This window comes from Molossus molossus, unplaced genomic scaffold (assembly GCF_014108415.1).
Source record: "Molossus molossus isolate mMolMol1 unplaced genomic scaffold, mMolMol1.p scaffold_m16_p_8, whole genome shotgun sequence".
Classification (NCBI taxonomy): Eukaryota; Metazoa; Chordata; class Mammalia; order Chiroptera; family Molossidae; genus Molossus; species Molossus molossus.
In genome coordinates, this window is record NW_023425402.1 from 25,876,690 (window position 1) to 25,889,569 (window position 12,880).

A 12,880-nucleotide genomic window follows, 5' to 3' on the forward strand; every position below is an offset into this window, starting at 1 on the left:
GGAAAAGCCTTGGAATGTAGAAGACACTTTTCAGGTCAATTCCTCTTCATGTGTCTGTACCTGGTCTTCAATGACATTACACTCAAAGAAAACGTGATTTGATAGATCACATGGGTTATTAGTGGATTTTACTAAAATAAGTTAGATATGGCCCAGCTGCCCAGGTTGTGGGCTCGATTCCCAGTCGGGGGTATATAGGAGGCAGGCAATGGATGTTTCTCTCTCACATGGATGCTTCTACCTCTCTCTCTCTCTCTCTCTCTCTCTCTCTCTCCCTTTCTCTCTCTCTCTAAAACATAAATAATGAAATAAAATAAAATAAAATGAGTTAGATGAAAAACCCCTACCTATTCGCATATTCCTTGATGATCTGATATATGCTAATCTTAATTGTTTCATTTTCAAACCGATTGTTGCTCCGGTCCTTGTATATCCGGAATTCAGCCGCTGTAACTGCTTCTCCATGAGGAATTTGAGTAAGATCAAACCGGAATTCTTTATAATGCCTTCGCTGGTGAGAAAAATCTTTGTCTCTTTCAACTGGAAAAGAACAAGAAAAAAAGGAGAGGAAAAAAGTGAGCCCTTTATAAAATATGCAGATTAATGGTAAATTTCCCAGCTTTGTAATTAAAACAAACAAGCAGGATATTATAAAACTGGGAAAACACTAAAACCACTGACTCATATGTGTTTCTAATTGAAGGAAACTCCACAAACCAATGACCTTTAGTTCAAAAGCAATATAACCTCTGTGGTTTTATACAAATTCCTGGATCCTAAATAGAAAGGCTATCCAAAATGTTTCTTACAAGTGAAGTTTTCAAAGTGATTACCAGTATGTATCCTGTACCAGAACACAGGGGGTTCAGACAGGAATTAAGAATATGTTATAGAAAGTTCCAGAGTTCCAGGTGAAGTCAGCGGTGAGAATTAGCACAGCCAAGGGAGGAAACTAGGAAGAAAGAGAAATTGCAGGCACATAAGAACAGTGTTGATGACGTTTTAGAGGTCAAGTACATAAAACAAATTCATTTTCAGAATAAAGACTATTTCTAAAATGTTTTCCATGGAAGAGTTTTTCTTCTCTGTTCAGCAAATGAAATGTTTTCGTTTGTTTTTTTAGTGTACTTTCATTAGTTCTTATAAGGATGTTTAGCACAACCTCCGTAACTGTGGTCCAGCATAAAACCTCCCTAAGAACTTTTTCCGCTCTTCCTCAGAACTGAGAGGGGGAGATATTTTCCTCTTTCAGCAACTTTCCTATCAAATAAAATCAGAGAACATTGCCTCTTGAGAATATTAAGGAATGTTGAAGAAATCAGCAGGGTAGGTGTTCAGCATATTATTTATCTGGCTTTGGAAAAGGTTTGTTATTTGATACAGTCTATATCTACTTGGTACCAAACACTTTCTTACAAAACTACCTATTCAAAGTGTTCATATTTAGTGATGCAATATCATTTGAAGGAATTAAATTTTTCAGTATTAGTAAGTTTCTCAAAATCTCAGTTATGTAGGATAATATATATAGAATAAGATTACAAGTACACTGTAAAATACTCTATGTAAGAGGTCTCACAATTATAACCTGCAATGATTTTTTAAAATGTTTCCAGTGACATGTTTTATTTCTAAAACTTTGGCCTAAAATTTTTTTTTTAAATATATGAGTTGTATAAATAAATTCACCAAGTTCAAAAATTGGATTAAGATATAAAAATATCCTTAGGAAGTTAACTGAAATATGTCAATACTGCGAAAAGTATATGAAATTTAGGATCCTAACATAGAGAAAGGGTTAAGATTAAGAAATAGAGAAGAGGGTCACGATCATCCAGAAATGACTGTAGGAGCAGAGGCTGATAGACCTCGTGTCCCAGTGCCAGATGGGTTCCACATCTGGGAGGAAGCTCAGGACAAAGGCACCCACAATTCTTTGCCTTCAGCATCCAAAATAATCTCTGATTTACTTTCCCCAGAAGAGTAGGCAGTGGTTTAGGAGCACGAGGAGCTCACCCCCACCCCCACCACAGATACCTAAGCCAGCAAAGAGAAAATTATAAACTATACCTAGAGGTATCTTTGTACTATGGAGCTTGGTGCTCTTGGGCTGTCTGGCTTACACTCACACAAACTCACATGACTCATAAAGTTTTGTTTTCTAAAAACATCATTATCTTGGTCCTAAGAGAAATCCATTCCCATGGAGATTATGTATCAACTGTTCCTTAAATAAGAAAAATACCTTCATTTTTAGAATCTGTTTTGGTCCATAATTTAAACCTCTTTTCGGCGTAAACTTCTTCTGACAACAGCAGAGATGGCCATGAACTTGGCTCCTTCGTCTCATTTGTCTGTTACCCTGACTGAGCCATTTGAGAGGGAAAGTGTAAGGGAAAAAAATACCTAGAAACTGGGTATCTAGCCACTGAAAGCTCATGTATGAATATTAAAACTTTTGTTTACAGGGACTAAATTTAATTCGATGTAAATTTGTTCTTTTCTGATCTTAATTTAAATAAAGTAGATGACATTATGAAACAGTTATGTTTTATATGAAACAGCTTTAAATAGCTCTTATTTAGATGTCAGATCCTGTTCTAAGTATGTTTACATATTAACATATACCTTTCATAATAGCCTATGAGGCAAGTTCCATCAATATCCTCACTTTGAAGATGAAGAAACTGAGGAGGCATAGAGAATAAATTCCTCACCAAAAAAAGTTTGAACCCAAGCATTTGATGCCACCAGGCTCCAGTTCTTAAATGCCAAATATGCTACTTCTGCTTATAGACTACTTATTACTTTGTCCTAATTTATGAAGTATTTATGCTTTAATAAAGATCTAAAACCTCACATTCACAAGTTCAAAATCCAAAATGCTCTGAAAATGAAAAGTTTGGCTTCAAGTTCATTTGGCAGAAAAGCTGGAAATTAACTGATTTGAGGTCATTTAAAGTTTCTATTTATTTCACTTTAATATGAATATTTATTGCTTTGCAGCAGAAATGTTCATTTGTTCGCTGAAGTGGCAGTGTCCCAGCTCTACTTGAGGAGTTCCATACTTGAAGATACATATACCAACCAGCCATTCAGAAATACACTTTCTCTATTCTAAAAGTCAATATTCAAAATCCTAAGTGGTAACAATTATTACCCAGTTTTTCATTAGCAATCAGTTTTATATTTGAAATTTAGACCAAAATAACCATAGTCCTGGAAATAAGGGCTGAGACGTGAGTTTGTTAGGATCCAATCTAAAGCATGCACCTGGATAATGCAGATGAGTTTTGAATTCATATTTTGTAAAGTCATCTACTGTTCTGGAATCCCCTGTGAGATGTTAGTGCAATAAAATGGAAAGCTAGAATTTCAGCTGTTATTATAAAATTTCAGTTTTATAATCCAGGCTATTTAACCTAACCCCTTAAGGGGGCAAATTTTCAAAGAGTTGCATAAAAATTTATATTAAATATACCACACAGAATAAAGTTGCAGTGCAGATTTGTCCAGTGATTCAAAATCCTATATCCTACTGCTTTGAATTATAATTTCACTAGTAAATTTCATGGGACATGTTGGAGTGAGTAATGGAATAAAACTTGTATTTCTATGGCCTTGTACTCCTAATGATGCTCACAAATATTCACAAGGTAATCTCAGCGACCTCAAAGAGTAATGCTAGGGAGAATCAAATATTAACATCCCTGATCTAAGAATAAGAAATCAGGTGATGACAGCTAGGTGGTAACAGATGTCTGTCTTCTTAAGCTCATTATAAATCTTTGTTCAATGTCTATACCACCTACATAATGACATCCTGCTGTTCTGTATTTAGAGACTAGTTCATTGTTAGTATATTTAAGCACTGTCTCTCAACAGTACACAAAAAAAGTAGCAAATAGGATGGAGAATCAGGGGTTTGATCAATATGTAATTAACATCTAACAAAATGCCTTGCCTAATTCAAAGATGCCTTCAAATAAATATTGGTTGAATGAAAAGCTGTATAAATGGATCAAAATCGGGTTCTGTGCCCGGCCAGTGTGGCTCAGTGGTTGAGCGTCAACCCATGCACCAAGAAGTCACTAGTTCGATTCCCAGTCAGGGCACATGACCAGGTCATGGGCCAAATCCCCAGTGGGGAGCATGCAGGAGGTGGCCAATTAATGTTCTCTCCCATGGATGTTTCTATCTCTCTCTCTCCTCTCGCTTCCTCTCTCTCTAAAATCAATACAGAAAAAAAAATTTTTTTAATTGAATTCTGTCTTTTTAACTCAGCATCATTGTTGCTGCATTCCTCATTGACTAAAGTCATACTAATTTATTTAATTCTCATTTATTTGGCACATATGTTGTTTAATCTGCACAACTTTGCTTATGTCCATAAGCTTCTATAACAAGCCCAAGAAACCAATGTATAATTTGAAGAGAACAGAATTGATCCCAGGTCAAGATTTCAATTCCCAAGCCCTCAACATCACAGCACTTTGCTTGTTTGCTTTTCCTGGATTTAGTTTTGTTTGTTTGTTTGTTTGTTTGTTTGTTTGTTTGTTTTATCTAGTTATCACTCAGGAAGGTTAGGTTGGTCTTCTTTCAATTCTTTCCTTCTCTGTGATCCTCCCGCTCTATAGATGCCATACAACTCTGATCATTCTTTTAGAACTTCTTCCAATCAGTCTTAGCAAATGTGCTATATTTACTTGTTTAATATTTATTCTATATCTTATCTAAGAAGCATTTTATGAATAAACAATGATTGTATTCATAACTGGAATTAATATTATCTAATATTTATACTAGTATGTGAGGTCATTCTTTTACTACAACCATATTTTAAAATAATTGTAATTCACCATCTGGAACCCTTCATGCTTCAACTTTTTTCCTACCATAACCACTACCAAAAACAACACTTCTAAAACAGATGAAAAAAATATATACACACACATTTTATGTGCCCTAAATGTAAGCTTTTTATTAGAGATATCCATGCCTTGTTTATATTGTAATGATTCTGGTCAATATTAAGTATTCTGTCTCTCTGCATATTACAGTGTGCTATAACCCATTGCAATTGTAAATGACTTGGGAAGTTTAAAAAAAAAAAACAACAACAAGAAAAGAGGAGGAAAATTTTTAAATGTATACTATTCTTATTTTTTAAACACATATTGTGTTAAATATTTGGTCCTTTCAATTCACTCTTTAGGTTGCATGCTATATCAACTAAAGACCATGAGGTTCCTAAAAAACCTTTACTGTCATTTCTAATAAAATTACTAGGTTAAAATATGCAAGATCCCATAAAAGCCATAATTACATTCCTATTTGATGGTAAAAAAGACTCTCTTACTTCAAAAAACAATGAAAATCCAATAAAACAAAACAGCACAGCAGGAAGGTTAGCTCATTCAAGGCAGAAAGAACCCAGACTTGTAAAGGAGATAGAATGACAAACGTGTTGAAACATACTAAGATCAGAAGGTTAACACTTTTCTCCAGTGGAGACCATTTGTTTATCCCATACCACAAACACCATTTCCCTCATGAGAAGGGCAGAAGATAGTTTAAGAACAAATATAACTAGATTTACAACACACATCCTGGATCAGTCAATTCACCTATGAAAATTGTATTTAAAAAGAGTACACAACGACCTGCCCAGATTGCCATTTTCATATGTGTTTACATATCTAACAAGATCAACAGGCTGTATTTGCCAAACAGTCACACATACATCACACTGAAAGCCTCATGCTCTCCTCCCATTGTCACTTATGATACATGCTTATTTTGAAGATTAAGTGTACACCAATGAATAGCACCATGAGAAGAAAATAAGTTCATCAACACAGGGTTGCTTCCTTATTTGAGTTGATAGCTGCCAAGGGTGCTCTCTACAAAAATTAAAAAGAAATGCTTTACTCACATACATACACCCAACCTCACTAAAAATAAACCATCAGAAATTCAGCAGTATTTATTCAGCTCAACAACTCAAAACATAGTCAAAATAATGGTGGTGAAGATGCCTTTGTCTGGTTCTAGGAAGCAGGTTTTTGGGTATTCCAAACTTTTCCATCTATGTGAACTACCTCAAACAACCGAAAGCTCACCTACACTGACAGAACCAGAGAATACATTTATTATTATATTTTGGTTTTAAAAAGTGGCAACATCAAAGCATACAAGAGATAAAATATGAATTGAAGATTCACATTCCATGATTAATGGGCTGATAGTGAAAAGAAACAGGATTCCCTTTATATAAGCATCAAACTACATTCTAAGTGCTCTAAATTGCCAAAGTTCTGCAATGATTAAGCTTCTTGTGGTTAAAGACATACACTGAAACCTTTTATTGTTGCAATATAACTTAACAGAAGTTAATGACTGATTGCAGTCTCTCCTTTTTTTTTTTCCAAACAAACACCTCTCTGAATGACTTTATCATTAATAGAAATGGGATAGAAATGTCAGGACTAAATATGTTCATGTCCACAATATCTGAAGAGTGGAAGTAATTAACAGAGGATTGCCGTTTTATCTCTTTTGTGATTTATCTGCATTTTTAAGCAGATGCATTCATGGGCAATCAATCTTAATCTCCCACACAGGGCTGTAACTTGGAAGACACAAATAGAATCAGTAGCTTCAAGGCAGATAGCTTTCTCCCAGGAGTCTAGCCAGCTGTTGAAAGAATACCCATCATTGTTTGCTGCTGAGTATAAAATCATTAAAAGATTATGCATAGAATTATTACTTATCTCTGTGCACTTTAAAGTAAAAGAGAATAAAGCAAATACATCATGTGTCTACCAAAATGTATCACTTTGCAAGACATCCTCACCTACTAGTCCACAGAGAAGCATAAACTTGGTCCTATAAAGGCCTATTCATTGGTCAGCAAGTGCACATTACATATTTCTTTGAATGGATAACCATTCCAGAGAGTGTGGTAAATTCCAGATTCCAGAAATCCTAACAACCTCTTAACACCATAGCAAAGTGTGACCTGGAAGAGAGAAAACTGTCCTCCTGAATGTTTTGTTTCAAAGAACAATTTCAGTGGGCTTTCAAATGTTCTACAGTTAAAATACTCTTACACTTATAAACGTTTCATGAGTATGGTTTTAGACAGAAGGAAAATCTCAAAAAAAAGGTAAGATGGTTACATAATTTAAATATATAATAGGATAAACAAATTAATTTTGGGGTTTTAAATACATTGCATCTATTTTGAAATTTACAAAATGTAATTAATGATCCAATATTTTCCAATTATGTTGCTTTAAATTATGCCCTGGCTGGTGTGGCTCAGTTGATAGGAGAGTCGTCCCATCCACCAAAAGGTCGAAGGTTTGATTCCTAGTCAGGGCACATAATCAGGTTGTGGTTTGGTCCCCGATCTATTGTGTATGGGAGGCAACAGGTCAATCTTTCTCTCTCACATCAATGTTTCTTTCTCTCCCACTTCTTTCCACTCCCTCAAAAATCATTAAAAACATATCCTCAGGTGAGGGTAAAATAATAAATAAACAGCCCTGGCCGGTTTGGCTCAGCGGTTAGAGCGTCGGCCTGCAGTCCTGAGAGACCGGGGTTCGGTTCCCGCTAAGGGCATGTACCTCAGTTGCAGTTTGTCCCCGGCCCTGGTTGGTTGTGTGGGTGGCAGCCACTCGATGTGTCCCTTTCACATGGATGTTTCTCTCTCTCTGTTCCTCTCCCCCCCCCCGCCACTCTACCTGGACAAAAAATGGAAAAATGTCCTCGGTTGAGGATAAAAAAATATATATATAATAAATAAACAAATAAAATACATTTAAAAATATAACCAATTTAGGGACACAAAAAGTTAAGTCTTGTATAAAGAGAGCTTTGGAATTGGTATGAAGTTGTCTCATGGTCTGCCGCCTCAGACTGGATAGTCTCAGCACTCAGCTCCCAATGATTATTTAGAACATTGTAACAATAACAGCTACACATATCAAACATGGGTATTAAAATTGACATATTTAATTATTAAGTTAATAAATAATAAAATCAATGATGGATTTTATAAAATTAATATATTTCAAATTTGTGTTTCTTCTCCCTTATTTGATGCAATAAGGTAGATCCCCCATTATCTTCTCTACAGTACAGATGTAAAAAAATCAACTTCCTCAATGTCACAAAGTGAGTAAACTACAAAGCTAGGAATAGTATCTAGGTCATATGACTCCAAATTTAACGTTCCCTGCACCAGAATTTCAACTATTAAATGATTACTACTTCTGTCTCAGGGCAAGTTTTCCTCTCTCATTTCAAGGCCAGTATTTCCACTTGAGCCTTGCTCCCAATTACTGTGCTTATTCTTAGCAGTCTTTCTCCTGTGTGTTCAATTTCTCTCTCTGCCTACGTCAATGCTCTGGACAACAGAACACTGGAAAGGCACCCACAGATAAACACAACTGGGTTTCCTGACTTGTTCCAACATATGTCATGGGACAGATTCCATAAAGTTCCTTGGTAAAGGTGTTAGATAGGATTTAGTGGGATTATGTAGAGAGATTTGGGCAAACATTCAAAGAGGCAGGGTTTTGCTCTGGAACTGGGTGCTGTCAGGAAGCAAAGGTAATGACTGGTATTTTAATAAGTTTTTCCAGGATGGGGGAGGAAGAGAAGTATAATAAAGAAGTAGAATTGGCAAAGAAGCATCAGTCACTAATATTATCCAGGAAAGGGTCATTTTCAAGATTTGAACACTGTTCTTGTTTTTAATGTATGCTCAGATATGATTGTGAAATAGTCCTATTTTTTTACTTCCTCCCTTATGGTCACAGAGAGGTCTTGTCCAGAATGTTCCACAGGAGAAGCAGGAGTGCTGGGCCAGCCCCTGGCAGCTCCAAGTCCTAGCTGACAGGTTCAGCTCCTCTCTTCTTTGTCAGAAGGCTCTTTTCTCTTTCTCTCCTTCCATATAGACTAATCTTGATCATCCTAAAAATAGCGACTCTGCTACTTTTACACTTATTCCATCCCCAAGTACTTATTGACTAACTGGTCCAAACCCTAATCCTTAAGGAAGTATACTAAGAAAAGAGATAGAAGCCCAGGAGAAGAAAAACAGTCATGGACAAGTATAGTTATAATTGTAGTGAGGCTTATGAGGGGTATGTGTAATGTAAGGCAGAATAAAATGAAACAGCATCATGCAGGAGGCTTCAAACAGGGATCATTTTGAGCTTGGTGTTAAAGAATTATCCCAGGCATTGAAAAGAATTCATATAGAAAGAGAGGTGAAAGTTTATGGCCAAAGTAGTAAACTATAAATAGTTCACTGTCAATGTACATTATGGGATCTAAGGTGTCAGTGGTGGACTATGAGAAATAGTAATTTTCTGGGAATTGATCAAAATTTTCCAGTGTTTCCAAACTATTGATGCATTGTATAGTAATTAATGACAGGAAATTAATTTTTTAAATCAGTATCACCTAGTACAAGCAAGCACATAGTCAACCCTCAAATAGTTTTGAAAGTCAAATAAATTAATGATTCTACAATAATTATTTCCCTTTCCTAACTTGATAGTTTTGCTCACCCTTTCCCGTAACTAGTTTTCCTCATTTTCAGAGATCCAAATTTTACATCTACTTAAAATTTCCAGTTCCAACCCCACAAAGACAACTTGGACAATTCCTATCCAAATTAATATTCTTCCTGGAAACACAAAAGCACTTTGTGTCTCTGCTTTTGATAATAGAGATGACGTGAACCATAGTTAGAGTCCCGGATTTGAAGTGAGAAAAACTTGAATTCAATCTTAGTTCCCTAAACTTAATAACAAGGGTGGAATTAGGAAATCTTTTCATTATCTCTCTGTCTTTATTTATCCATCTTTAAAATGAATGTAGATAATAAAAGGCCTACTCCACAGAGTGTTCGTAAAGGTTAAATGATATTTGTTTCAGAGAGAATCTTAGTGTAAGGTCTGGAACATAGCAAGTTTTCTAAAAGTGGTGGCTAGCATATTAACCATTTCCCACTTACACTATAATTATTGTGGCTCCTTATATTTACCCTCTGAGTAAGGTAACTGAGAAATATCCATGCTTTCTTGTTGTCGTTTTTATCTTTGCATTTCTGCACATATCTCAAAAAAAACCTTTCTGCATAATAAATGGTTAGTAAAATTTCAGTATATAAAATTGCTACCTGTCCTAAAACATAGCCATTTTGATGATCAAAATGTCAATTTCTTTACCTGAAATATAGGTTTGTTGAAGGGGATTAATATTGTCGTTTTTAAAAAAATAACTGTTACAGAGAAGTTAAAAAATTTTTCAGCCTACATTTCTACAATAGTAAGAAAGAGAAAATAATTGGATACCTTGTTTAGATATTTCACATCTACAAGGTAGAGAACATAGGAGCAAGCATTTTGACATGTACAATTGCCCATCAATTCAATCAAATGTGCTGGTTCTGACAAAGTCTTCTTTAAACAAGTCTGAAGTCAGTTATTTTTATCCCTGAAGACAATGCATACTGAAGTAAAAAATAGATATATATATTTTTGTGATAGGCATTTATATAGAAAACTATTAATTGAAATTTAAAACAAATATTTGACTTTTGTGTGTTGAGTATTAATATTAAATTTCAATAATTACTTTAGAATAAATACAGAGGGTATATGTTCACTTTGTTTTGTATAATCAAAATGTTTACTTAATGATGAGTAAATATATTTAGTATATAAATAATGGATTTTAATCACCCTATGTATAAATAGTTGAGAAAAGTGTGTTTGCTATAACAAATCAGCGTAAAGGCACTGCTGTCTGGTAATCACCTTTTTGGTAAATATTAGTTCTCATGTTTTCTTTATTGGAAATATTTTTAGGTTTTATAGATTGCCTGGCAGCTAGAGGTCAACTAATCTCACCAGATTTCACTGAATGACCTAGTGAATTCTTTTACTACACACGTTTTTTTTTTTTTTTTTTTAAGTCAATTTTAACCACCTGAAGGTGACAGAGGTTACAGTAAATCGATACACAGCCAAGAACCTTCCCTTACATCTTGAATACAATGAAATGATAGTTTATCTGCAGTGAATATTTGTGGTTATCTGACAAAAACAGGTCAAAGGTTTTGTGAGTTTTCTTCTGAAATTGCTCAGTGCCTTCTCTAATGACTGATAATTGAAAACAGAGACTGGGACTATCAAATGTGGTGGGTGACAGATAAGCAGTAGATTAATGCCAATACTTGGTTAGAAGACACTAAAAGGTCAGGAGTCACAGGAATTAGCTATTGTGCTACTGTGAAAAGGCAGACATCAAAAGTCTATTATCCTCTTAATAGCTGCTCCCCAAGCCTGAAATCCATTCTCACTTCCTCTGGTTATAATTTAGGGATAATCTGGATGTGAAAGTGAAGTCATTCACCCTGAGTAGTTAGACTGCATGTGTTTATTATATACTAAAGAAAGATTTTTTGTTTGTTTTTTTTGTAGCACATTTTCAGTGTATTCGATGCTCCTTTTGGAGAATTTTAGGAATATTTTATCCAAAAATTTTTATGCTTAATGGAACAGAAGAAAAACTAGAAAACTTGACATTATGTTAAATTTGTTTGGAATTTCTCTATGTGGGAAAAAAATGAAGGAGGTTTAAGCCACAGTTTGCATAGTATAAAAGATAGATTTTTGTAGCTGAGCAAATAAATGTCTTTCTTAAATTTACTACTTTATATTTTAAATCGGTATAACTTTTATAGAGTTCACTCAAGTTCAGCCTGTGGTTCAATCTGTCATTTTTCCACCAAATGGGTTGCATCAGTGAAGTTGGGTGCATGGAAGGAGGTCATAGAGAAATGTGATTATACTTAATAATGTGTAACATTATTAGAGACACACTACTTGGTTGTATAGGTTTTGAAGAAGAAGAATAAAGTGATATATGAGAGTATGTTACATATATACTCTATAGCAAAAAAAGGATGGCTGAGTTACCTGTTCTGCTTAGGCAAGAACCACAGGTTGCTATGAGTGGCCAATGTTTTCTTCCTAAGAAATGATTATTTGCTTTCTGTCTCACCAGCAGATTTTAAGCTTGACAACAGCAGCAGTTATACTTGGCTTATTACTGTACACTTGGCTCCTGACTCAATCTCTGGCACACAGTAGGTGTTAAATATATATGTGGAATGAATGAGTATAAAAATATATGTCAGGTTCTTGTTCTTTTTTTTTGTTTGTTTGTGTTGTTTCTGATGAAAGAGTAAATGCAGATCCTATTAATCCAACTTTGCCAAAAGCAGAACCCCTTGACCATTTATTCTTAAAGGAATCCTGCCCATGTGACAAAATACTATTATTTCTACTGATCTATTTTTTTTCATTCTTCTGTGAAAATAATTCAAATAGATAACAATGACTTGATAACTTAGAATCCTAATGTCATACATTTATTTTTAGTGTATATTGGCTTTCTTGGTATGTAAAAATATATGTTAGACTAATTGAATTTTTATTATTGTTAAATGGATGTATTACTCTTGGTGAAAGATAAAAAAGTAATAGAAAAATTAAATAACATTACTCTTTTTTATTAATTTATTTTTGTTACATGTATTACTCATTTTCCCCCCAATGACCTCTACCCCCAATCCCGCTCAGCCACCCAGCATTGTTGTCTATGTCCATTGCTTACACATACATGCATATAAGTTCTGTGGTTTATCTCTTCCCTTCCCCCCCCTTCTCTTCTGAGGTTTGTCAGTCTGTACCCTACTTCTATGTCTCTGGGTCTATTTTGTTCATCAGCTTGTATTGTTCATTATATTCCACAAATAAGTGAGATCATGTGATGTTTGTCTTTCTCTGACTGG

The 12,880-nt window shown here is 34.7% G+C and overlaps 1 protein-coding gene across 3 annotated transcripts in view; it reads right to left on the reverse strand.

Annotated features, from left to right (window-relative positions):
- BMP5 (bone morphogenetic protein 5) overlaps positions 1–12,880 on the reverse strand; it is a 118,167-nt gene that overhangs the window by 53,600 nt on the left and 51,687 nt on the right. For all 3 annotated transcript variants that reach the window (XM_036248805.1, XM_036248804.1, XM_036248803.1), the window contains exon 2: positions 348–540. In XM_036248805.1, coding sequence (XP_036104698.1) covers positions 348–540 — 193 coding nt within the window. The remainder of the gene's footprint in view (positions 1–347; positions 541–12,880) is intronic.